At 43.9% G+C, this 24,807-nt stretch overlaps 3 protein-coding genes across 5 annotated transcripts in view; 2 read left to right on the forward strand and 1 right to left on the reverse strand.

Annotated features, from left to right (window-relative positions):
- The window catches only part of LOC141074931 (uncharacterized), a 1,026,924-nt gene that overhangs the window by 479,739 nt on the left and 522,378 nt on the right, over positions 1–24,807 (reverse strand). The gene's annotated exons all lie outside the window — the stretch shown is intronic.
- The window catches only part of LOC141074919 (uncharacterized), a 488,071-nt gene that overhangs the window by 42,455 nt on the left and 420,809 nt on the right, over positions 1–24,807 (forward strand). Inside the window, exon 10 of one of the 2 annotated variants that reach the window (XM_073562231.1) lies at positions 18,053–19,679. The exons of the other annotated variant lie outside the window; for it this stretch is intronic. Coding sequence (XP_073418332.1) covers positions 18,053–19,506 — 1,454 coding nt within the window. The 3' untranslated portion in view covers positions 19,507–19,679. Of the gene's footprint in view, positions 1–18,052; positions 19,680–24,807 lie in introns of those variants that run through there. 2 annotated transcript variants of the gene reach the window in all.
- Positions 19,502–20,314, forward strand: LOC141074944 (uncharacterized). The gene has a single exon (XM_073562273.1). The coding sequence runs from the start codon at positions 19,511–19,513 to the stop codon at positions 20,264–20,266; it is 756 nt and encodes a 251-aa protein (XP_073418374.1). The 5' UTR covers positions 19,502–19,510; the 3' UTR covers positions 20,267–20,314.

Below are 24,807 nucleotides of genomic sequence, written 5' to 3' on the forward strand. Positions count from 1 at the left end.
CTCCCTCTGGATCTGGGAGGGGTATTTATACTCACTCCAGACTAGGATTCCCTGTCAGCTATACTGTTGTTCTGGCTGTGTGTCTGACCCCTGGTCTGTGTGTATACTGCTTTGCGTGTTTGCTTCCTGTGTATGACTCGGTCTGTCCCCTCACTCTGTTCTCCGTCTCACGTTTTGGTACTATTGTGTTCTCCGGTTCTGACCTCCTGGCTTGGCTATCGTTACTCTGTTACCGTTTGACCCTATTGTACCGTCTATTGCCCGTTCTGGTTTTCTGATCTATTACTTCGTCCTGACTATCCATTCTGTCTAACCCTTAGGTACTGTCGTGCTATCTCGTGCTTTGACCCCGGCTTGATCCGTTTTACGTCGGTCTATGCCCCTTGGCAACATTGTCCCTTAGTTACCCTTTTAGGAGTTTTCCTCAGCTCCTAGTTCTCTGGAGTTTAGACAATGCCTTCAGCAGTCACGTGCTCTAAGTCCTGTTAGTCTGCAGCATGCATCGTCACCACTGCTGCCCTGCTCCACAGGTATCTTTGTGCACAGTTTTTGTACTCATGACACGCTCACTGGCTCAGTGAGCAAGTGCAGTGCGGTGTTCCTGACAGTGATATGTAGAGTTGTCCCACCTGTTGCCTCTGTTTGTCTCTTATGGTCTCCTACTACATTGCGGCCGGCATTGTGGTCCTTCTACATCCAGGTTGGCTACCTGATGGCATAAAGAGCCCTATGGTAAGTCAGTAAGTGCCATGCTATGGAGGTGTGGGTCAGACATACGGCTGTTGCCCCTCTGCCGCTATAGAGGCCGTCTTGGATGTAGGAGTACCAGAAGACAGGTCTCAGTTGTAGGACAGCGGAGGACACCAGGTAGGTGACAGTGCATGACAAGTGTTTCATCACTCCTCTGTGGCGGGGTGGAGAATTGCTTTATCATAAGGCATTACAAGCTTGTATGTACGAACAGCTGCGATCACCACATCTAGAGTTGTCGCTATCTGACAACCATGTTGGTTTTTGAGACCTGGTTTAATCAATGTATAGACATGGAGACAAGATTCTGTGTAAAGGTCCCATCACACCTAGCGACGCTATAACGATCCCGACAGCGATACGACAGGGATCGTTGCCGCATCGCTGTGTGGTCTCTATTGAGATGTCAGACAGTCCAATCTACCCAACGACGGAGCAACGATCTAGCGTGTCATAGCGACCTTTGTAACGATGTCGGTGGTCATTGGGACCCTGTCACATTGCATGTTCCATTGACGATTCACACCTCGATGAGGGATGTACTGTGTGACACTGTATTTACACAGGCGTGGATTGCGCTCCCTTTCTCACGCCCTCTCAGCTCTGAATGGTGGATGCTACCGCGTCCTGATTGGCCGTGCATTTAAAAGAAGGAGACGTACTAGAGCTCCATTTCATTCAAAAAATACCTACCATTAACTGGCTAGAGAAGCAAGAGTCGCAGCCGTTGGACAAAAACAGGATTTCAACTTGGACACACCCGGGTCAGGAACAAAGAACTGAAGCGCTACTTTGTTAGTTTCTTTTAACAGGAAGCCCGCCAATCAGGACGCTGTAGTGACCACCAATCGGAGCCGAGGTAGGCGTGGAAACGGGAACGCTAATCCCCCGCCTTGTCTTGCTTCTGAGTCGCTAACGAGGTCGTTAGGCTAGGTGTCAAACGTGACTATACAAGCGACTCAGCGGGACATGAGCGACCGAAGAAATGTCCAGACATTTCGGGCACGATCAGCGATACCCGGCAGGGGGGCTGGTCACTGACACACACAGCGATCTCGCTGGTAAGATCGCTATAACGTCACAGTTATAGTGACTCAGCAGCGATCTCGCTAGCGATCTCGATTAGTGAGACAGGGCCTTAACACAGGTACTCTGATGCAGTGACACAGACTCACAGAGCAGGGGTGAACTATTATTCACTTTATCAAAACAGGGATCATCTCGCAAGAAAACAAGGGAAATATATTTAAAGGGATGCAAGATAAACAGGGTAACGGTAATTCACCTAATCAGACTGTTTCATCAGCTTCACTTATCGTGACTCGGTTGTCTGTTTCTCTCTGAGTCTGATAGTTGATTGGCTGCCGGCTGAGGTCAATGCTGAGGATTTCAAGCTTCCCCTCCTCACAAATCAGTCTTCCCTCTTCTGGCGGTAACGTACAGTCACCGGTGTGACCCATTGAGCCCCTAGTCCATCACGCTACTTTACAGCCGGGTGTCTTTCACAACAATCTCCTGCTCTGCTCTGCATGCCCGGCGACACTCCCCGGTCCTTTCTGCACTCATCCCCTTTCACTGCTGCGCAGCCTGACGTTACTCGTGGTGCGACGCAGGTTCTCACTCTCACTTCCCGCACAAAACCCCTTATCCTCCTCTGACTCACCACACCCCCTCTGCAGGTCATGGGTCTCATCCATCCTCAATTTCCTTCCCCCCCCCGCAACAATAGGTTGCAACAATAAGAGCCCGGCACTGCCCGGGCATAGTAACTAACTGTGGTTAGTTATAGCAAATTATAATTCTCCTCCATCCCATTTTCCCGTGCCCATATACCCATCATATATATCCACGATCCCATAGGCCCATGCCCATATACCCATCATACATATCCTCCATCCCATAGTCGAGTGCCCATATACCTATCACACATCCTCCATCCCGTCCCCATATTCCCATCACACATCCTCCATCCTATAGTCCCATGCCCATATACCCATCATATATATTTGCCATTCCATAGTCGAGTGCCCATATACCCATCACACATCCTTCATCTCATAGTCCCATGCCCATAATGTATACCCATCATACATATCGTCCAAATTATAATTCTCCATCCCATAGTCCCGTGCCCATATACCCATCATACATATCCACGAACGCATAGGCCCATGCCCATATACCCATCATACATATCCTCCATCCCATAGTCGAGTGCCCATATACCCATCACACATCCTCCATCCCGTCCCCATATTCCCATCACACATCCTCCATCCTATAGTCCCATGCCCATATACCCATCATATATATTTGCCATCCCATAGTCGAGTGCCCATATACCCATCACACATCCTTCATCTCATAGTCCCATGCCCATAATTTATACCCATCATACATATCGTCCATCCCATAGTCCCGTGCCCATATACCCATCATACATATCCACGATCGCATAGGCCCATGCCCATATACCCATCATACATATCCTCCATCCTATAGTCCCATGCCCATATACCCATCATACATATCGTCCATCCCATAGTCCCGTGCCCATATACCCATCATACATATCCATCATCCCATAGTCCCGTGCCCATATACCCATCATACATATCCACCATCCCATAGTCCCGTGCCCATATACCCATCATACATATCCTCCATCCCATAGTCCCGTGCTCATATACCCGTCATACATATCCTCCATCCCATAGTCCAGTGCCCATATACCCATCACACATCCTCCATCCCATAGTCAACCATTATGACATCATAATGAGCGGCGGGGCTTGCAACCTATGATGACATCAGCATCGCCATGGCAACCATTGTGACCACATAATGAGGGGCGGGGCTTGATACACACAGTTTCCCCAGTATGTAGATAGGGGCATTATGACATAATGAGGGGTGGGGCTTGACGCGCACACACTTTTTCCCATGTAGATAGGGGCAAAATTGTTTGGTGAATTGGAATGCGTGGGGTTAAAATTTCACCTCACAACATAGCTTAGGACGCTCTCGGGGGTCCAGACGTGCGACTGTGCCAAAATTTGTGGCTGTAGCTGCGACGGTGCGGATGCCAATGCCGGACATACACAGATACATACATACATACATACATACATACATACACACTTTGAGCTTTATATATTAGACTCGCTGAAGAGCCTGACGCTGCCCGGGCATAGTAACTAACTGTGGTTAGTTATAACAAATTATAATTATCCTCCATCCCATAGTCCCGTGCCCTTATACCCATCATACATATCCACCATCCCATAGGCCCGTGCCCATATACCCATCATACATATCCTCCATCCCATAGTCCCATGCCCACATACCCATCATACATATTCTCCATCCCATAGTCCCATGCCCACATACCCATCATACATATCCTCCATCCCATAGTCCCATGCCCACATACCCATCATACATATTCTCCATCCCATAGTTCCATGCCCATATACCATCATACATATCCTCCATCCCATAGTCCCGTGCCCATATACCCATCATACATATCCGCCATCCCATAGTCGAGTGCCCATATACCCATCACACATCCTTCATCTCAGTCCCATGCCCATATACCCATCACACATCCTCCATCCCATAGTCCCGTGCCCATATACCCATCATACATATCCTCCATCCCATAGTCCCGTGCCCATATACCCATCATACATATCCGCCATCCCATAGTCGAGTGCCCATATACCCATCACACATCCTTCATTTCATAGTCCCATGCCCATATAACCATCATACATATCCTCCATCCCATAGTCCCATGCCCATATACCCAGCATACATATCCGCCATCCCATAGTCCAGTGCCCATATACCCATCACACAGGTGAAGAAGTGATTGATAAATGCAAGGACAAGAGACTTCCTGTTTCTACAAAGAGCAGAGAAAAGAGAAGCATTAACTGGATAGAAAATGAGCAACTGTGAGTGCACAGCGCTGTATAATATGATGGGGGCAGTATATGAGGAGGAGGAGGACGGCTGCTTTATCAGTGACTGACGGGAGCAATGAAACCAGGTGCAGAATAGATCTGTAAATGGTGATGCCCAGCAGACTGCGGGAGTTAATAGGATGTGGCGCTGCCCCATAGGTCACCGCACAGGAAAGGCGGGGGAGGGTGGGGTAGAGCTATTACTGCACCCCCCCATGCCACTGCACTGGCCATCCTGGAAGCGGGGGAAGGGACCACCGATCTGAGCTGAGGGGCAGAGGACACCATAGGGGTCTGGAAAAGTGAAATGTGTAGTGTTATGAATGGGTCAGGAGGAAAGTGCTAAAGGCTATGCCACCAGAACACCAGAGAGGTTGGTCACTCAGCGGATTGCAGACCCCTGATCTAGCAGTAGCCGTGGAGCGTTTCTACATTGCCCTAGATGCCTCGGCACAGCCGGAGGACTAACTAAGCCTAAAGACAGGTGAAATCTAAACTGCCTCGGAGCAGATCCCCAAAGGAATAGACAGCCCCCAAACATATATTGTCAGTGAGACAAGATGAAACACAAACAGACAGAAATTAGAGTAAGCAAATGATGGGGCCCACACTGACTAGTTAGGACAGGACAGAAAAGGCACTGTCTGCAATCTCGCAAAAACTCTAAAAATTCCAACACGACTGAAGCACAAAAATACTGAGGTTAGCGCAACCTCACCCCCACTATATCAGCACTCAGGTGTGAACTGGCGGCTAGCAACAGGTTAATACAGCAGGGGACTGAGCAAACAAACACAAGATACAAAAATACAGGGCGGGAGCCAGCTGACTCCTGACAGCAAGGCAAAATCAGATGCAAAGGATTTAGCAAATGACACTTAGCTGTTAAATGCAGGATCAGGCAGGAGACAGATATCCTCACTATGCACAGACAGGAGTATCACCAGCAGCCACTGAGAGAAGCTTGCTTATATACTCCCAGTCACTACCCCCACTTCTCCAATCATCCTCTGCAGCTGTTGGATTAACATCATGTTGACCAGCTCCACTACCAGCAGTATCCACCAGAGGGAGCCCTGCTTCAAAAGTCGGATTAAGGGGGGGCGTGGCCTGGACCTCATGTAGGGAGGACGTGGAGTGAGAGAGCTCCTGCCCGGATCCGACAATAAATCCTGATTACCGGCACTGCTGACGAGTCCCACTGACCTGGAGGGCTGCAATATCTCCCTGGGCGTCTAGACAGCGGAGGATCCTTGGGCCATGTCGAACCGCGGCAGTAAAAAAGATAAGGAGACGCCGGGGCGCGCCTCTGCTACATCCAGGATGGCGCCAGCAAACAACAAGTCGGCCGGTAGTGGAGTGATGGGAGCTGCTGGCAGGCTGGAACGATATGCAAGGGTGCCTTCTGCTGCTGCTCGATCGCCCAGTGCACAGACTGAGGCAGACGCTGGCTGCAGCATGGAGCTGGAGGATCATCTCTCCAGGGAGGGAACAGTGAGTAAACTGGGCCCCCCTTCAGCCCGACACGTGCAGACACAGGGTCCTGTGCTGGAGGAGGAAGGAGTGGGGGATGGGGAGCAGCCGGAGTCTGTGACTGCTGAGCCCACGCTGGGAGAAATCCTCGCAGCAATTAACTCCTGCAATACCACACTGGCCACTCTTAAGTAATCAAATGGAGATTGTCACCAAGGACATGGCCTGTATTAAACAAGAGCTGCGGGGGGTGACTGCCAGGGTGGGGGAACTGGAGGAGCGTGTTGGTGCGACGGAGGATAAATTGCCACCAATAACACGGGAGCTGGGAAAAGCCACGCAAAATATTACAATACTACTGAACAAGGTGGATGATTTAGAGAACCGCTCCCGTAAAAGTAATCTGCGACTGGTGGGGGTTCCGGAGAGGACGGAGGGGACTGACTCACTGGGCTTTTTTGAAAAATGGCTAATGGACACCTTTGGTAAAGATGTTTTGTCCCCATTCTTTACTATTGAGAGAGCACACAGGGTCCCTACGCGTGCCCCCCCGCCGGGAGCACCCCCGCGTCCCATCTTGCTCAAGCTCCTACACTTTAAAGATAGAGATGCTATCCTGCGCAGATCCAGAGACATTAAGGAACTTGCTATTAATGGGAGGAAAGTCTCCATTTTCCCTGATTTTTCCCTGGAGGTGCAGCGTAAAAGGGCGCAATTTATTGAGATTAAAAAACGCCTACGTGACTTACAGGTGACATATTCCATGATGTACCCTGCTAGACTGCGGATTGATGTGAATGGAGAAACGCACTTTTTTGATACGGCGGGAATGGCGCTGTCCTGGCTGGATATTAATGAGAGGTCCATGAGGAGGAAGAATACTTGAAGTTCTCCCTTTTTTCACCACCAGGTGTTGTTACTCCTTTTTGTCTAGGACGCTATGCTGGTATAATTACTACTGTTCATTCCATTTCGGATTCAGGGCGGGAGCTGACCGGATTGCTGTGGACACTCGTTACAGTGACAAGCTGTGGACCCTTCTCCCTGCGTTGACTCTGGGCAAGTTTTCTAGCCCTGATTCTCTCTATTTGAGAGAAATGTGCAAGTTACACTTGTGTTTGGGGGTAGGGGCGCTGTGCACTGGTGTGCAGTGCTCCCTCTCCCTCCTTTGTTTTTTTCGTTTGTTGTTGTATTCCCTAATTGTTCTGTGGGATGTGATGTGCGTCGGCCGTGTCACCCAATTCATTGTACTGAGGGATGGTGGAGATTGCTTCTCTCCCTCGGGAGTGGAGTATGCTCCGATTTCTCATTTTTTAGTCTGCTCTTATGGCGATATCACTTAATATTGTAGCGTGGAATGTTAGGGGGCTCGGGGATGCAAATAAGAGATGTGCTATATTTACTAATATGCAGAAATTTCTCCCGGCTATCCTGTGTATGTCTGAGACCCACATGGTGAAAGATAATATTCATTGGCTAAGAAAGGGATGGGTTTCACATGAATATCATTCCACGTACTCGACCCATGCGCGGGGTGTCAGTGTGCTGGTGCACAGGTCCATCCCCTTCTCATGTACTAAATCAGTGGTTGACCCTGGGGGCAGATTTGTATGTTTGCTTTGCACGTTATACGGTATACAATTTATTTTGGTTGCCATGTACATCCCCCCGCCCTATTCAGTCGAACCAGTAAAAAGAATCTTGTCTATTTTGGGTTCCTTTCCCCCTGCGCCGACTCTTCTAATAGATTTTAATACATATTTGCATCCCTATTTGGATAAGTTGCATTCGGGAAACATATCAGAAGATGCAGCCTCAACCTCATTTGCTAGAACGTTAGTGGAGCTGGGTATGGTAGATCTTTGGCGTGTCTGAAACCCCACAGCCAGACAGTTTTCCTGCTACTCTAGCTCCCACCACGCTATGTCACGGATAGACCTGGCCATTGGGAATACACTCATGACCCCATATGTACGAGGGGTGGCCTACCTGCCTAGAAGTGTATCTGATCACTCGCCGCTACATGTCACACTTTCATGGGGACACCCCCTCACCCTATCTAGACCTATCTGGAAGCTTAATCTCTTCTGGATCCAGCTTATAGGGGAATATTTGCATGATGCCATTCTAGAATATTTTCAACTTAATGAGTACTCTGCATCATCACACATAGTCTGGGATTCCATGAAAGCCTATGTCAGGGGCTTATATATTAGAGGAATATGCACACGGAAAAGCCAAAATAGACGCTACACCCAGAGTCTGATCCAGGAGGTGTCTGTTGCGGAGGCTGCGGTGATACTCAACCCGACAGAGGAAACTAAAAAAGCTTTGGAGAAGGCACAGGGGTCGCTCAGGGAAAACCTCATGTCGGCGGCAGCAAATAAACGTTATTTCCTCAAACAAAAATATTTTATAGAGGGGGAGAGAGTAGGACATTTATTGGCCACGGTCATTAGAGCACAGGACGGATCTTCATATATCAATAGGCTAAAAACGGACTCGGGTGGTCTTGTGACAGACAGTGCGGACATAGTGAGTGAGATAAGGAGGTATTATATGCGACTATACACATCAGATTGCAGTCTCACGGAGACTGAGATTGAGCAGTACCTGGATGCTCTCTCTCTCCCTGCATTGGCTGATAGCGATAGGGATTCATTGGATCGGGACATCCTGTTGGAGGAGGCGCTTGGTCAGATGCAAAATGAAAAGGCTCCAGGAATGCATGGCCTGCCTGGTGAGTTTTACAAAACCTATGCACCCTTACTGCTACCTAAGCTACTTAAGGTATTTGAAGAGGCTGAAAGGCAGAGGGTCCTCCCGCCATCTATGAGGGAAGCTTTGATAGTTTTAATATTAAAGCCCGGAAAGGATCCAGAGGTTCCGGATTCATATCGCCCGATTTCCCTATTATCAACAGATGTTAAATTATTGGCCAAGGTACTCGCCAATAGGATGTCCCGAGTTATCTCCTCTGTTATACAGAAGGATCAGACGGGATTTATCCCAGGCAGAGCCACATCTATGAACCTTAGGAAACTATACTTGGGGATTCAACATAGTTCTGGGGAGTTGAGGGGAAGAGCAATTTTGTCCTTAGACGCCGCTAAGGCGTTCGATAGTCTGGAGTGGGGTTTTTTGTGGGCGGTACTTCGGAAAATGGGCTTTGGACACAGATTTATAAATTGGGTGAGGCTGTTGTATGGCTCGCCGGTGGCGAAGGTTGGGGCTAATGGCAGGGTCTGAGTCTTTTCCTCTTGGGAGAGGTACTAGACAGGGGTGCCCGCTCTCGCCCTTGCTATTTGCTACTGCGGTGGAGCCATTGGCAGTTGCAATTCGGAAGTCCAGAGAAATAATGGGATTCAGATGTGGAACTGTGGAGTTGAGGATATCATTGTACGCGGATGATTTACTTCTATATTTAGATAAGGTACATTCCTCGATTTTGCCGGCAATGGAGGTCATTCGAGAATTTGGGCTGAGGTCTGGTCTTCGGATTAATTGGTCCAAATCAGCTTTAATGCCGATAGACCCTCTCCCGGCGGATTTCTCAGATTTGCAGATACCGGTCCCTGTAGTTCGGAGGTTTAAGTATCTGGGTATAATTGTTAGTCCTGCCCCGAAGGATTTTCGGGCTCTGAATCTGGAGCCCCTGTTGCAGCGATTTAGAGCAAAAGTACATACTTGGTTTCGCCTGCCGTTGTCGAATATTGGTAGATCTAACTTAATCAAAATGGTAATGATGCCACAATTATTATATTTGATACATAATTCTCCGGTGTGGATCTGTAGGGACTTTTTTGCAAAAATAAATACATTATTCCGGGAATTAATTTGGAAGAAAAAACAGGCTAGGATTCGCTTGGAGATACTGCAGCGAGGGAAGGAGGAGGGAGGATTGGCGGTGCCAAACCCATTCATATACTTTATAGCCTCCCAGATGCAACATCTTAAGGGTTGGGGTAGAGACGGGGTGTGTGACAATGGTGGTGATATTGTGAGGGAAGGATCGGTATGGAAATATCCAGGGTGCCGGTTGGAGGTGGGAAGACGGCAGATAAATGGGGCACGATACCCCACGTTGGCTATGATTTTCAAGGTGTGGGATAGGGGTAAGTCTCTTTTGAAGATAAATGGGCCTACGGAATTGTGGCCATTGTGGCGAAATCCGGATTTGCAAGAGATCAAAAAGCTGGTGGGGTTCGGAAGATGGGAAGATAAAGGGATTTATCTGGTGTCACAAATTTTGCAAAATAATACTCTTAAGAGTTTTGAACAATTGAGAACAGAATTTCACCTCCCGCACGTCTTCTTTTATCAGTACTTACAGCTAAGACATGCATTGGAAAAACAGAGAAGGACAAATCCAGTGATAGTGACACATAATCAAACACTACATATGCTACTTACATCTGAGTCTTCTAGGGGACTTATCTCTGAATTATATAAAAGATTATTGCCTGCCCATCTGGAGACATATCCACTGACTGCTGCTAAGAATAAGTGGGAACGGGACGTTGGCCCCCTGACGGAGGACCAGTGGTCCGATATTCTAGAACAGGTCCCTAAAATGGCGGTTTCTGAGTGCCAGCGGCTTTCGCAAATATATCTCATTCACAGGGTATATAAAACACCCAGCTTATTATTTAAAATGGGACTTAGGCCCAATACACAATGTGTTAGGTGTGGGCAGGATGATGCCCACTTGATGCATGTTATGTGGGAGTGCGGGCACATTGGGGATTTCTGGAGGCAGACCCTGGGACTCATAGCCCAAGTATACCATATCACAATACGACCGTCACCTCGTCTATGTTTGTTGAATTTGTGGGAGGAGGGGGTTGACCCGGACTCTGCAGTGGCCCTTGGAATAGCACGAATCCTATATCAGGCAAGAAAGATACTTGTATATCATTGGTTGGATCCTATGCCACCAACATTGTCAGAGCTTAAAAATAAACTAAATAATGTCATCAGATTGGAAAGGGGGGCTTATTTAAAAAGAAATGCATTAAGAAAGTTTTACAAAATTTGGCAGCCATGGATGGAGTCACCGGGTCTCCCCTCGGGCGCACTGGTACGGGATGCGATGTTGGACCAGTTGCTGTTGTGCTTGCGATGAGGGGATGCTTGGGGGGTGAAAATAAAGTCTAGTGCCCTTTGTGGCGAAGTAGATTTTGAGTGACGCGGTGGGAGGGGGCTGGGGTGGATTGGACCTGATATCCGTTGGGGGGGGGGGGCGAAATATGATGCGGAGTGGCGTGGCTGGCGGGGATGGCTTTCCCGCTGAAATGAGGCACTGATGTATAATTTTGATTTTTGTTTATTTGTGGAGCCATGTTGTTTATAGGCTCAATTTTATGCAAATATCTGTGTTTTGAGATTTCTTCTTTTTATTTATTCTTACACAGGAAGAGTTTTACCCTTTAAATAATATCTGCTCTCAATGTAATTTTTACTAGCTATATAAGATGTCATATTCTTTCTGTATTGATTCCTGAATGTTTAATAAAAAAGATCTGATTCAAAAAAAAAAAAAAAAAAGTCGGATTAAGAGAGTTCACAACAGTGTAGTGTTTGTTCAGTCCCAGGGTGGAGGGGCGCTGGAACTGTGGGCAATACAATTAATCTAAGATGATGCAAAATGTTTCTAGATTAATTTTTCTTTTACGACTTTTCTAAAATTAAAAAAAAAAAATTTTCCCCAAACATTTTTGTGTTCCCAAATTCTGACAGCCGTCAGCCATAAGTGATATATAGTGTTATAAGCCTTCAGTGACGCATTTTTCATTGCTATCATATGACATACACAACCCTTTGTGATCAGTTTTTATTACACTCGATAAAAAATAATAAACTTCATGAATTGTATAAATAGGAAACTCTGTAACTTGTCACCACAGAAATCTGCGCATTTCTTCTTCCGTCTCAGAATTCTCAGTTCCGGGGTAAAATCTCTATTCAGTTAGGAAACATTGTTACATTGAAAACTTTAAAAAGAAAAGTGGAGTTTTCATACGCTATTTCTGAAAAATCACAATGTCTTTTATTTGTCATAGCAATAAAAAAATATGATTAAAAACCAGCACATCTACAGGACATATGACCCTAGTAAGAAAATATGGGTCCATGGCATATACACTGTTCCAAATTAGTATGCAAAAAATATTTCCTCCTATTTCCTCTAAATTACCTCTATGAATTGCAGTCATTGTTATTTTCCAGTCATCTAATATTCTAGTATAATTGCAATGTTTTTGAACAAACTGCCTATGAAAACAGTATATTTTTACAAATAATAAACACTCAGAATGCATGTTCCAAATTATTATGCACAGCAGAGTTTTCAACCTTTTTATTTTTAACAAAAAAATGGTGAATTGTGAAGTTATAAGCATTATCAGCTTATTACAGAATGAAATCAAACAGTTTTCATGTCAAAACTTTCTTCTAGGTGATGTTACATTTGCACATAGGAGCCCTTGTTGGAAAGAAGCTTCTGAACTCTCTCATCCATTGAATTTGTCAGTTTTTGGTTGGTTTGTGCTTCAATTGTTTTGCATGTGGACAGAATCCCCTCCCAGAGCTGTTGCTTAGATGTGAGCTGCCTCCCGCCATCACAGACACTCCTTGTGATGATGCTCCAGAGGTTCTCAATGGGGTTGAGGTCAGGGGAAGATGGTGGCCACACCGTACGTTTGTCCTCTTTTATGCCCATAGCAGCCAGAGAAGCAGATGTGTTATTTGCAGCATGAGACTGTGCATTATCAGGCATGAAAATGATCTTGCTGCGGAAAGCACTGTTCTCCCTCTTGAACCATGGCAGGAAGCGCTGTTTTAGAAACTCCACATAGATTATGGAGTTCATCTTTACCCCTTCAGGGATCCTATAGGGGCCGGCAATCTCTCTCCCCATGATTCCAGCCCAAAACATTACTCCACCTCCTCCTTGTTGGCGCCTTAGCCGTGTTTTCATGGGGTGTGTCCATCAACCAGCCATCCTCCACTCCATCCAGACCATCGAGCGTTGCACGGCACTCATCGGTGAACAGAACAGTTTGGAAGTCAGTCTTCATGTATCGTTTGGCCCACTGGAGCCGTTTCTGCTTGTGTGCAGTGGATAAAGGTGGTCGACAGGATGGCTTACGCACAGCTGCAAACCTCTGAAGGACCCTGCATCTTGTTGTTCGGGGGACGTTGGAGGCACCAGCAGCTTCAAAAACTTGTCTGCTGCTATGACAAGGCATTTTTGCAGCTGCTCTTTTAACCTGACGCAATTGCCTGTTGGAAAGAGTCCTCAATTTTTCCTTATCAGCACGCACACGTGTGCTGGGAATCAGCCACATACTTCTTGATTGTGCGATGATCATGATGAAGTGTCTTGGCAATGTTGATTGTAGTCATGCCTTGACCTAAATACTCCACAATTTGTTGCTTCTCAGCAGCCGACACATCCTTTTTCTTTCCCATTTTGGCAAAAAAATGTAGGCTGCTTAATAATGTTGAACAGTCTTCTTAAGTAGTCTTGCCTTTATTTGGACACACCTGCCAAACTAATGTGCACAGGTATCTGCAATTGCTTTCCGTGATATAAAGAGCCCTGACACACATCACCATCAATGAGTTTAAATGACAAACAAAAAAATTCTAACCTTATCACTCCGAAACTCTTTTTGCATAATAATTTGGAACACAGTTTAAAAATATAATTCGACATCATGGTAGTAGGATAGAGGCACATGAAGTCATAAGCATCATTTGTGTGTTGTCAGCTACAAATACTTGCAATCGTAGATATAAATCTAGTATTATATTAATGCCAACACATATTTGAAAAAAGTCAAGCTTCCTCAGACTGTCATGGTGACGTTGTGTCAACCAAGGGGAAAAAAACAACTAAGTGTCCTAAAATAATATTACAGTGCTTACCCATGATGGAAATGTCAAGATGCCAGGGAACCACGTTCACCCCCTGACGCGCTTTTCGCGTTTGCTTTATCAAAAGGGAATTACTGAGATTGGAGACGACAGCGGCTACTGATGAGATTCTTTGTAGGGGGAGGGGCTACATGCAGAGCTCCTCCCATCTACATAGAGGCTGATCAGTAGTGACGGTCATCTCCGATCAGTAATGGGAAAGTCTTCTCGTAGCGCCTCCGTGCTCCAGCTCTACCCCAGGGAACTGACGCACAATCACTGCAGTCCACGTGATGGAAATGACAATGTGACTCATTAGAGGAGGCCATCTTATACTGCTCCATGGTCCGGTTCTCATGCTCTCTTGCCCATTACAAGCACTTTTATGGTGGATGGGGAGCACGGGCAGTCTAACCATCCAGCATTAACTATTGCAGTATTTTGTGATACTGTATTTTTTTTCCCCCATGGACCACGGTGCACACTGGGTAAACCATTTTATTTTTCAGACACGCTGACCTCCTTACCTTTACATACGTTTAATAATGTTTCCTACTTCCAACATAAACTATAAAGAGAACCTGTCACTTGCTCCAAAAATTGAGTTAAATACCTTGTTCATAGCCCTGAGCTCCCCTGATTCTTCCACTGTTTTCCATTTTCCTCTGCGTCACTCTATTGCAGAGATATTAGATATTCAGATTTGTTTCTTCTGGAGCTCTTAATAATACTAATTTTATTTCTATAGCGCCAACATATTCCGCAGCACTTTACATTATAGAGGGGACTTGTACAGACAATAGACATTACAGCATAATAATCACATAGATCATAACAGATACCAAGAGGAGTGAGGGCCCTGCTCGCAAGCTTACAGTCTATAAGGAAAAAGGGGAGACACGAAAGGTGGGTGGTAACAATTGCCCTGATTGTATGGACCAGCCATAGTGTAAGAATCGGGTGTTCCTGTTGCTGCATGAACCAGTTTAGTCTAAATATGTAACAGTACAGACACAGAGGGCTATAAAATGCATAAAGCATGTGAAAATGTGATGAAAGGAACCTGGTTATGGTAAAAAAAATTCTGAATGAGCCACACAGGGATATTTAGGTTAATGCGTTGAGGCGATAGGTCAGTCTGAACAAATGCGTTTTTGGGGCACGCTTAAAACTGTGGGGATTAATGGTGTTAACCTGGGAAGTGCATTCTAAAGAATTGGCGCAGCATGTGAAAAGTCTTGGATATTGGAGTGGGAGGTTCTGATTATTTAGAATGTTCACCTCAGGTCATCAGCAAAACGGAGGGCACTGGTAGGGTGGTAGACTGAGACGAGCGAGGAGATGTAGGGTGGTGTTGAGCCATGGAGAGCTTTGTGGGTGAGGGTAATAAGTTTATACTGACTTCTGGAGTGGATGGGTAGCCAGTGTAATAACTGGCACAAGGTAGAGGCATCGGTATAACGATTGTTGAGGAATATGATCCTGGCTACAGCATTCAGGACAGATTGGAGGGGGGAAAGTTTAAGAGGGAGACCGATTAGAAGAGAGTTACAATAGTCGAGACTAGAATGAATAAGAGAAACAGTAAAAGTTTTGCAGAGTCGAAAGTAAGAAAAGGTCGAATTCTAGAAATGTTTTTGAGGTACAGATAACAAGGTCGAGCCAGTGATCGGATGTGGGGGGTGAATGAAAGCTCGGAGTCAAGTATGACCCCAAGACAGCGGGCATGTTGCTGGGGAGTAATGGTGGAACCACATACGGAAATGGCAAGGTGCGGAATAGGTAGGTAAGTAGAGGGAGGAAACACGAGGAGTTCAGTCTTTGACAGGTTCAGTTTCAGATATAGTGAGGACATGATGTTAGAGACAGCGGTAAGACAATCACTGGTGTTTTCCAAAAATGCAGGCGTGATGTCAGGGGAGGAAGCGTATAATTGGGTGTCATCAGCATAGAGATGGTACTAGACCCCAAATCTACTGATTGCTTGACCAATAGGCGCAGTATACAAAGAGAAGAGGAGGGGGCCTAGAACCGATCCTTGAGGAACCCCAACAGTAAGTGGAAGGTGAGAGGAGGAGGAGGAGCCAGCAAAAGATACAGTAAAGGAGCGGTCAGAGAAGTAGGAGAACCAGGAGAGAACGGTGTCCTGGATGCTGATGGAGCAGAGCATAGTGAAGTGGAGCTGATGAGCCACATTGTCGATTGCTGCGGAGAGATCCAAGAGAATTAGCATGGAGTAGAGACCATTAGATTTAGCTGTTAGAAGATCATTAGAGACTTTAGTGAGGTCAGTTTCAGTAGAGTGTAAAGAGCGGAAACCGGATTGGAGAGGGTCGAGAAGAGAGTTATCTGAGAGCAGATAAGACGGGAGTGGACCAGGCGTTCCAGGAGTTTAGAGATGAAGGGAAGATTAGAGACAGGTCTATAGTTAGCGGGACAGTTTTGGTCGAGGGATGTATTTTTAAGTGGTGGATGAATGATGGCATGCTTAAATGAGGAAGGAAAGATACCAGAAGAGAGAGAGAGGTTAAATATTTTTGTTAGGTGAGTGGTGACAGCAGGGGAAAGGGACTGGAGATGTGATGGAATGGGGTCACTGGTGCAAGTGGTAGGGCGAGAAGATGCAAGGAGCCTGATTACTTCTTCTGTTACTGGTTCAAAATCAGAGAGTGAGCTAGATGCAATGGGGGAGGAAGGAAGATGCATGGTATTAGGTGATTGGAACATAATTTCCTGTTGGATATGATCAATTTTTTCTTTGTAATAATTAGCCAGATCGTCAGTGTGGAGATCCGTAATTGGGGCCTGCACTCTTGGGTGGAGTAGGAAATGAAAAGTGTCAAAGAGACATTTCGGGTTATTGGACAGTGAGGTGATGAGGGTGTTGAAGTAGGTTTGTTTTGAGAGGTGAAGGGCAGTTTTAAGCATAAACTTATAATGGATGAAATCTTCGGGTAGATTGGATTTTCTCCATAGACGTTCGGCGCACCTGGAGCACCGCTGTAGGAAGCGTGTTTGCAGCGTGTGCCAGGGTTGTCGCCGTCTGTGCCTCATGTGAAATCTCTACTCTGCCGTCCAGCTGGGCTTTCTTCAGAGTCTTTTCTAGGGACATTCGCTTTCACCCCTCCCAGACCCTGCTAATCACAGCACGGCATCTGATTTAGCAGTCTGAGGCTGCCAAGCTGTGATTATCAGCATCTGGGCAGGCTGGAGAAACCACATCACCAGAGACAACTGAAGAACGCAGAGATTTCACATAGTTTGCTCCAGGAGGGATAAATATGAATATGTCTTTAATGGATTGACACAGCGTGGAGCAGAAAAGAGCAGAATAATCATCAGAGCTCAAGGATTTTTACAAGTTATTTATCTCAATTTTTTTTGTTTCTAACAGGTCCTCTTTAAAGTGCGCCTGTAATTTAGGATTTACCCCCTTCATGTGCCTTCAGAGCTATTGCAGTCTTCTAAGGTTTCCTATCATGCCCTTAGCCATATACTGAGTACATGATTACGGTGGCTGGAGCTCAACTGCTCCTGGATGTAGGGCCACCATTGAGACTAGTCAGTCTTATTTACATACGGTAATGAAATGATAAAACTCCATTTTTAATTGTGTGGACACTTTTCTAAACTAAGGGCTGGATAGGAAGCTTGAGAGAGAAATAGCACTGGTGATATATTAAGGGGGTAATTTCTGATGACAGAACTGTCTATTTACTATCTGATCTCTGCCACCCCTGACTTGTGCCAATGTCACCAGTATGTAAGTGTTATTCACTTTACTCATCATTGTGTTAATGTTACGGTATCTAGTTGCCTTTCTTATTACCGATCCTTTCATGGATGAGGGTCTCATTGTGAGCTCCATAAAAAAAAAAGTTAAAATCCCTTTTGTGTTGTTAAAAAAAAAGTTACATTCAGTCTACCTTTCTTCTTAGGAAATCCTTGTGAGAATAACGGTTTATCATTAAATTGTAAGAAAGAAGATATCAGGAAGCAGTCTAATGGAGAAACCCTCATTCCCCTTCATGGACCTCCTGGACTTCACAGCACTTCACTTTCTTATAACCCTCCTAATCATGAGGAACCCTCTCCTGAGCAATCTCACATTGTTACCACAATTCCAGGAGACAAAGTGGATACAAGATTTCAATGTGACAAGCAACTTACTACAAGCTCAGATTTTTTAACAAAAAGAAAGTACAAAGGAAAAAAAATATACTCCTGTTCAGAATGTGGGAAATGCTTTACATATAAATCAAAATTTGTTACACATCAGAGAATTCACACAGGAGAAAAGCCATATTCATGTTCGGAATGTGGGAAGTCCTTCACAGTTAAAAATAATCTTATTACACATCAGAGAATTCATACAGGAGAGAATCCGTATTCATGTTCAGAATGTGGGAAATGCTTTACATATAAATCAAAATTTGTTACACATCAGAGAATTCACACAGGAGAAAAGCCATATTCATGTTTGGAATGTGGGAAGTCCTTCACAGTTAAAAATAATCTTATTACACATCAGAGAATTCACACAGGAGAAAAGCCGTATTCATGTTCAGAATGTGGCAAATGCTTTAAACATAAAAAAACTCTTAATACACATCAGAGAATTCATACAGGAGAGAAGCCATATTCATGTTCAGAATGTGGGAAGTCCTTCACAGCTGAAAATAATCTTATTACACATCAGAGAATTCATACAGGAGAGAAGCCGTATTCATGTTCAGATTGTGGGAAATGCTTTACAAATAAATCAAAATTTGTTAAACATCAGAGAATTCACACAGGAGAAAAGCCATATTCATGTTCGGAATGTGGGAAGTCCTTCACAGTTAAAAATAATCTTATTACACATCAGAGAATTCACACAGGAGAGAAGCCGTATTCATGTTCTGAATGTGGGAAGTCCTTCACAGTTAAAAATATTCTTATTATACATCAGAGAATTCATACAGGAGAGAATCCGTATTCATGTTCAGAATGTGGGAAATGCTTTACATATAAATCAAAATTTGTTACACATCAGAGAATTCACACAAGAGAGAAGCCATATTCATGTTCGGAATGTGGGAAGTCCTTCACAGCTAAAAATAGTCTTATTGCACATCAGAGAATTCACACAGGAGAAAAGCCGTATTCATGTTCGGAATGTGGGAAGTCCTTCACAGTTAAAAATATTCTTATTACACATCAGAGAATTCATACAGGAGAGAAGCCGTATTCATGTTCAAAATGTGGGAAATGCTTTACTAATAAATCAACATGTGTTATACATGAGAGAAGTCACGCATTAGAGAAGCCACTTTCATGTTCGGAATGTGGGAAGTCCTTCGCATATAAAGGGGGTCTTATTAGACATCAGAGAATTCATACAGGAAGATAGACCTATGCGTGTTCAGAATGTGGGAAATGTTATACACATAAATACAAAGTTGTTAGACATGAGAAAATTCACACAGGAGAAAAGTCATTTTCATGTTTGGAATGTGGGAAATCCTTCACAAATAAATGGAGTCTTACTACACATCAAAGAATTCATACAGGAGAGAAGCCATATTCATGTTCAAGCTGAGAAATGCTTTTCTAATAAATCAAATCTTCTGACACATGAGAGAAGTCACACAAGAGAGAATCCATATTCATGTTCAGAATGTGGGAAATCTTTTATGTATAAATCAATTCTTGATATACATGAGAAAATTCACACTGGAGAGAAGCCGTATTCATGTTCACTGTGTGGGAAATGTTTTACACGAAAAGAAAGTTTTGTTAGTCATCAGAGAAGTCACACTGGAGAGAAGCCGTATTCATGTTCACAATGTGGGAAATGTTTTAAAACTAAATCTCATTTACTTGTACATCAAACAACTCACACCGGGGAGAAACGGTTTTCATGTTTACAATGTGAAAAGCGCTTTACGCACAAATCACAACTTCTTAACCATCAGACAATTCACACAGGAGAAAAAAAGTATTCATGCTCCGAATGTGGGAAATCTTTTACATGTAAAGCAAGTCTTACTACACATGAGAAAATTCACACGGGAGAGAAGCCGTATTCATGTCCACTGTGTGAGAGACGTTTTATACAAAAATATAATCTTGTTCGACATAAGAGAACTCATGAAAGAAAGAAACTGTAGTTATGTTCACTGTGTTTTGTACGTTTCCATAAACGGTGGAAGACCTGAGAGTGTTGTACGTGTATTTTCAGGGCAGGTGAAGGCATTGGAACACTTACACTTTTGCTGAATCAATTTGATTCCAAATCAGCCTTTATTGGCAAATCCACAACAAATTTTGAGAAAAAAAATATTAGGGAAAAAAATAAATGTTATTTGGCTCTTTAAAGGGGACCTTCCAGCAGCTTGAGCATGTTAAACTGGTCCCATCATTGCAGAGCTTAATACAAAATTTTTTTCAGATTTTAATTCTCATCTCCTTTGTTGAGGTATTAGCTTGTAAAGTTTAGGTTAAATTTTATGATAAGCCCAACTGAGTGTTATCAGAGGTTTGTCTCTAGGGGTGTGTACTTCTTCCTCTGCATTATCTTGAGCAGTCATAACCAGGCAGCAAAACACTGGAAAAAAGAACACGAGCCACAAAATGATGACCTGACGGTATGTTCTCACTGATCTTCAGGATTTATCCAAAAATATTTAATCAAGTATACAAACTGCTCAAAAACCAAAGGAAACACCTAAACAACACAATGTGACACCAAGTCAATCACTTCTGTGATGTCAACCTGACCAGTTATGAAGCAACACTGATGGTGAATCAATTTCTCCTGCTGTTGTTCAAATAGAAAAGACAACAAGTAGAAATGATCCGCAATTAGCAAGACCACCCTATACAGGAGTGGTTCTGCAGGGGGTGACCACAGACCATTTCTCTTTTCTCATCCTTTTTGGCTGTTCTGGTCGCATTTGCAGTTTGTCATTGCTCTCACCCCTAGAGGTACTGTACATTAGGGTCATTCCATGTCAAGTGGACCAGTTTTAAAAATCGTCCCCACTCGACCTCCGATTTTGTTGAAAATTTATAAGGATGTACATGTATGTTTGAAAAGAGGTTCTGTAAATTTTTAGGGCCAGATCTCAAATACTTTAGGCACTGTTGACCTTTCACTGGAGGTTCCACCAAGCCTGCGGCTTCAGCTAAGAGGATTTTGCAAACTTTGGCACACAGCCATTAGAGTTCTAAACTGGCTGTGATGCTGAAATTTGGCATACTAGCTCACCTTTTGCTGCTAAACACGATAAAATTATTACTGGCTATGACAAAACAATATTTCGGCCGCAATTTTGTGTCAAAGTAGCTTGTAAAACGCGTCACATAACATTTATGCCAAACTTTGCCCATATAAAACTCAAGACCAAAAGCCAATAGTAACTGGTGCTTTGCCCTGTACACCAAACATCTACATGACTTTGCATTGCTGCAATATCACGGTCAAAGCATATGTATTTGTGGAAATATTCACACCAACATATGATGAAAAACGTTAAAAATCCGAATTTTACCTATTTTTAGTTCTGATATCATTAGAAAGAGCACATTTTTCTCTACAAGGATCATTGTTTTTTTTTTTTTTTGGAGTCTCCGTTTAAGAAAAGAAAAATGCCACTGAACATGGTGTTATTAATACGCAATGGATGGTAACTGCACTATTCAAACCCTTGCGTTGGTCCATGGTGGTTATACCACAACCAATTCCCTAAGAATTGGTATTATAATCCTATTAAGAATTGTAATAATGCTGTCTTTCGAGAATTGGCAGCCCCATCGCCTAGGAGACATGGCCGATAGCCGTGCAAGGCCAGCCGCGGGCGGTCTCTTTATCGCAGGTTCCGAAGCCTGAGGGTGGGTGTCTTTGCCTAGGATCCCAAGCCTAATATTGGGTATCTTTTGTTGGTTCCCAAGCCATAATGTTCAGCCTAAGTGGTCTGGAATTGTTGCTGAATTTACAACATAATCGGTTCAGAGAAGCTGTATTGTCGGCCCATTGCTGTTGCAGCTGGTTCTGGAATTATTGCAATGATTGACTGCTCGGGAATCCAGCATGTATCATTTCTCACAGGCCAGTGAAAGAAGCTAGCTGGTCCATGAGGATGCATAAAATTTATTAATGCATCATGGTCGTCGACTGAAATTTCAAAAATATTTCCAATCCACCAGTTCCTATCGTAAATGCAGGCAATGTATTGCACTGGCTGGAGGTTTGCAATTGGCACAAAAGGCATTTCTGATCTGACAGATCTATCTACATGGGCAATGAAAGATGATGGGTCATTTGACACCCTTGAAATGCGAATCTTTTTGTCATCAATTGGCACAAACTGGTGATTTTTCTCTTGTTCCAGCAATTGTATGTCCATCTTTGAACCTTTCCTCTTGAACTACTCGTATTTCGTCAATTTTTTCCTTTGGAACAAAAAAAAAACGATTCCATGCAGTTGCTCGTTGCAAAAGTTGAATAAATCCACCGGGGTCAGTATTTGGTTTTCAGTTGGGCGTTGAAGACTGGCACGAGCTGCCAACCTCTTTGCTGTCCCTCCAATCCCATCACAGGGCGACTTTCCATGACTGGTACCAAAAAAATTCCATTCAGCGCTGATATTGAAATCAGCATTGTGGTGGCACAAGTTGAGAACATTTTTGAAATTTTTTGTACTGGGCTGCAGATCCATCGCTGAAGTAGTGGATATGATGAATCCCATAGATGAGAGTCTTGAGATACTCCACAATTACTGTTAAGAAAGTGTGGACTGCAACTGTGTCATGTCGTGAGCAATCACTGATTATGCACAAGCTGATGTTCTGCGCAGATTCACCATTTAACTCCTTGAAGTAAATTACAAATGGGTGTACTGTAGCTTGACTATTTTCCCAGTGGAAACCTTGAATGGCATCTTGAACAATAAATGATTAATTTTCAGCAAAGTCCATAAGGATCACAAGCTCTCCAGGTCTCAGATTTTCCTTCAACGATTTCAGATAACAACTTTGATGCTTGGCGATGTAGTGATGGCTACAAAGTTTAGAAATTTTCAAAACCAATTCTTCAATGAAATCTTCTATAGTCAGTTGTTTGGTATCAAGCGTGTCTCGATCAGTGTGAATCTATTGTTTGAACTCAATAATATCTTCAGGGTCACTGTTGACAAACACATTGACTAGAAATTCTTTTAAAACTTCAGGACCCGGGCATTTATCACAACGGCCAAGCATACAGTCCTTGGATTCAATTCCACAGACCATTTTGCATATGAGCTCTTTGTAGTCATCATTGATTGGGCATGCTGCAAGCATTAGTTTGACATTTTGGTGAAGTGTACACACACAAACGGAATGTGTTCCAGCAGATCTAACGGTTACGCACCACTTTGGCCGAAGCTCACAAAACTTGGAAAATCCAATTTCAGGGCCATTCCGATCCCGATAGGCAACAAACATTTGCCTCATATTGCTCAGTAATAGTCGCTTTTGCATCTGCTTTTTTTCTCCTGCTATTCGCACTGTTACATAGTTTTTTTTACCAGGGCACATTCGACTGAATTCATCATCCTCAAAAAATGCCTGCACCTTTTTCTTCACTTCCTCAGAAACTTTCTTGCCACACTTGATTCTAGGTAAGGCTAAGATCCCATGTTCACATTTAAGCTTTCGAGCTTGTTTGACCATTCGTTCAGAGACACCGAATTCGTCTGATATAGCCTTAATGGACCAACTTTTAGGTGCCAATGTCAAGATTTGGACCTTTTCTGCCCGACTGGACACTTGCAGCTTTTGCTTCAAATCTGCCAAAAGGTGATTGTAATCTAGACACATTTTGCACTGTGCTGTTTTTGTTTGCTCAATGTCTTTCGGCTCAAGCCCTCCAATTGAAGCAATCTTGCTAGAAAATGCATTTTGTACCTGGCTTATCTTTCTCCTTGCATATCCAAGTGAATCCCGCTGGCTTACCGGTGGATATTTCAGAGGAGAGATGCCAATGGATGTTAAGCTTGAATTTAGACTTTCAGGAGAACATTCCATTCCATCTGGATCTGATTCAGAGGAAACTGGATCAGCTGATTTTTTCCTGTTAGCAAATTCTTTTCGACATGATGCACACATCTTCTGGCCAGGCTTCACATCATTCTTTGTAAATTCGTTCAACTGGTCAGCTGCTAACAAATTGATAGCTCGCAAATTCTTTTTGATGTTATGACCTTTCTTCCCAAAATGATTGCAACACGATTTTTGAAAATGCTCATATTTGGTCAAGAATGAAGCTTCATGATGTAAACAGATTTGTGAATGTTCGTCAAAATTTAGTCCCACTCGTCGACGCAGCAATTTCTGTTCATCCAATCCAAAGCTTGTAAACAATTTCAACTCATCCTTGGTATGGGTGAATGTCTTAAGGTGGCACTTCGAATTGTTCGCAAGGCCGATAGAGCACTGGGCTGATTCTTCATCAATTTCATTCTCCATCGCTAAAAAATAAATAATACATGCATTAAAATGTAACAATAGTCAATAACTTTTCATAAATAAAAAGGTTTATAGGTTTTTGATTATAATAGACATTGCTAGCAACAATACAACTCTGTAACATGTGATAAGAATCTGAAAATCAAACACAAAATCAATGCATTACGCGCATAAATAACACCATGTTCAGTGGCATTTTTCT

This window comes from Dendrobates tinctorius, unplaced genomic scaffold, assembly GCF_039654945.1.
Source record: "Dendrobates tinctorius isolate UK_male_01 unplaced genomic scaffold, ASM3965494v1 ptg000342l, whole genome shotgun sequence".
NCBI classification, from domain to species: domain Eukaryota; kingdom Metazoa; phylum Chordata; class Amphibia; order Anura; family Dendrobatidae; genus Dendrobates; species Dendrobates tinctorius.

Coding starts and splice junctions, on each gene's coding strand:
- LOC141074944 (XM_073562273.1), top strand. CDS start 19,511: ATGCGTGTTCAGAATGTGGGAAATGTTATACACATAAATACAAAGTTG.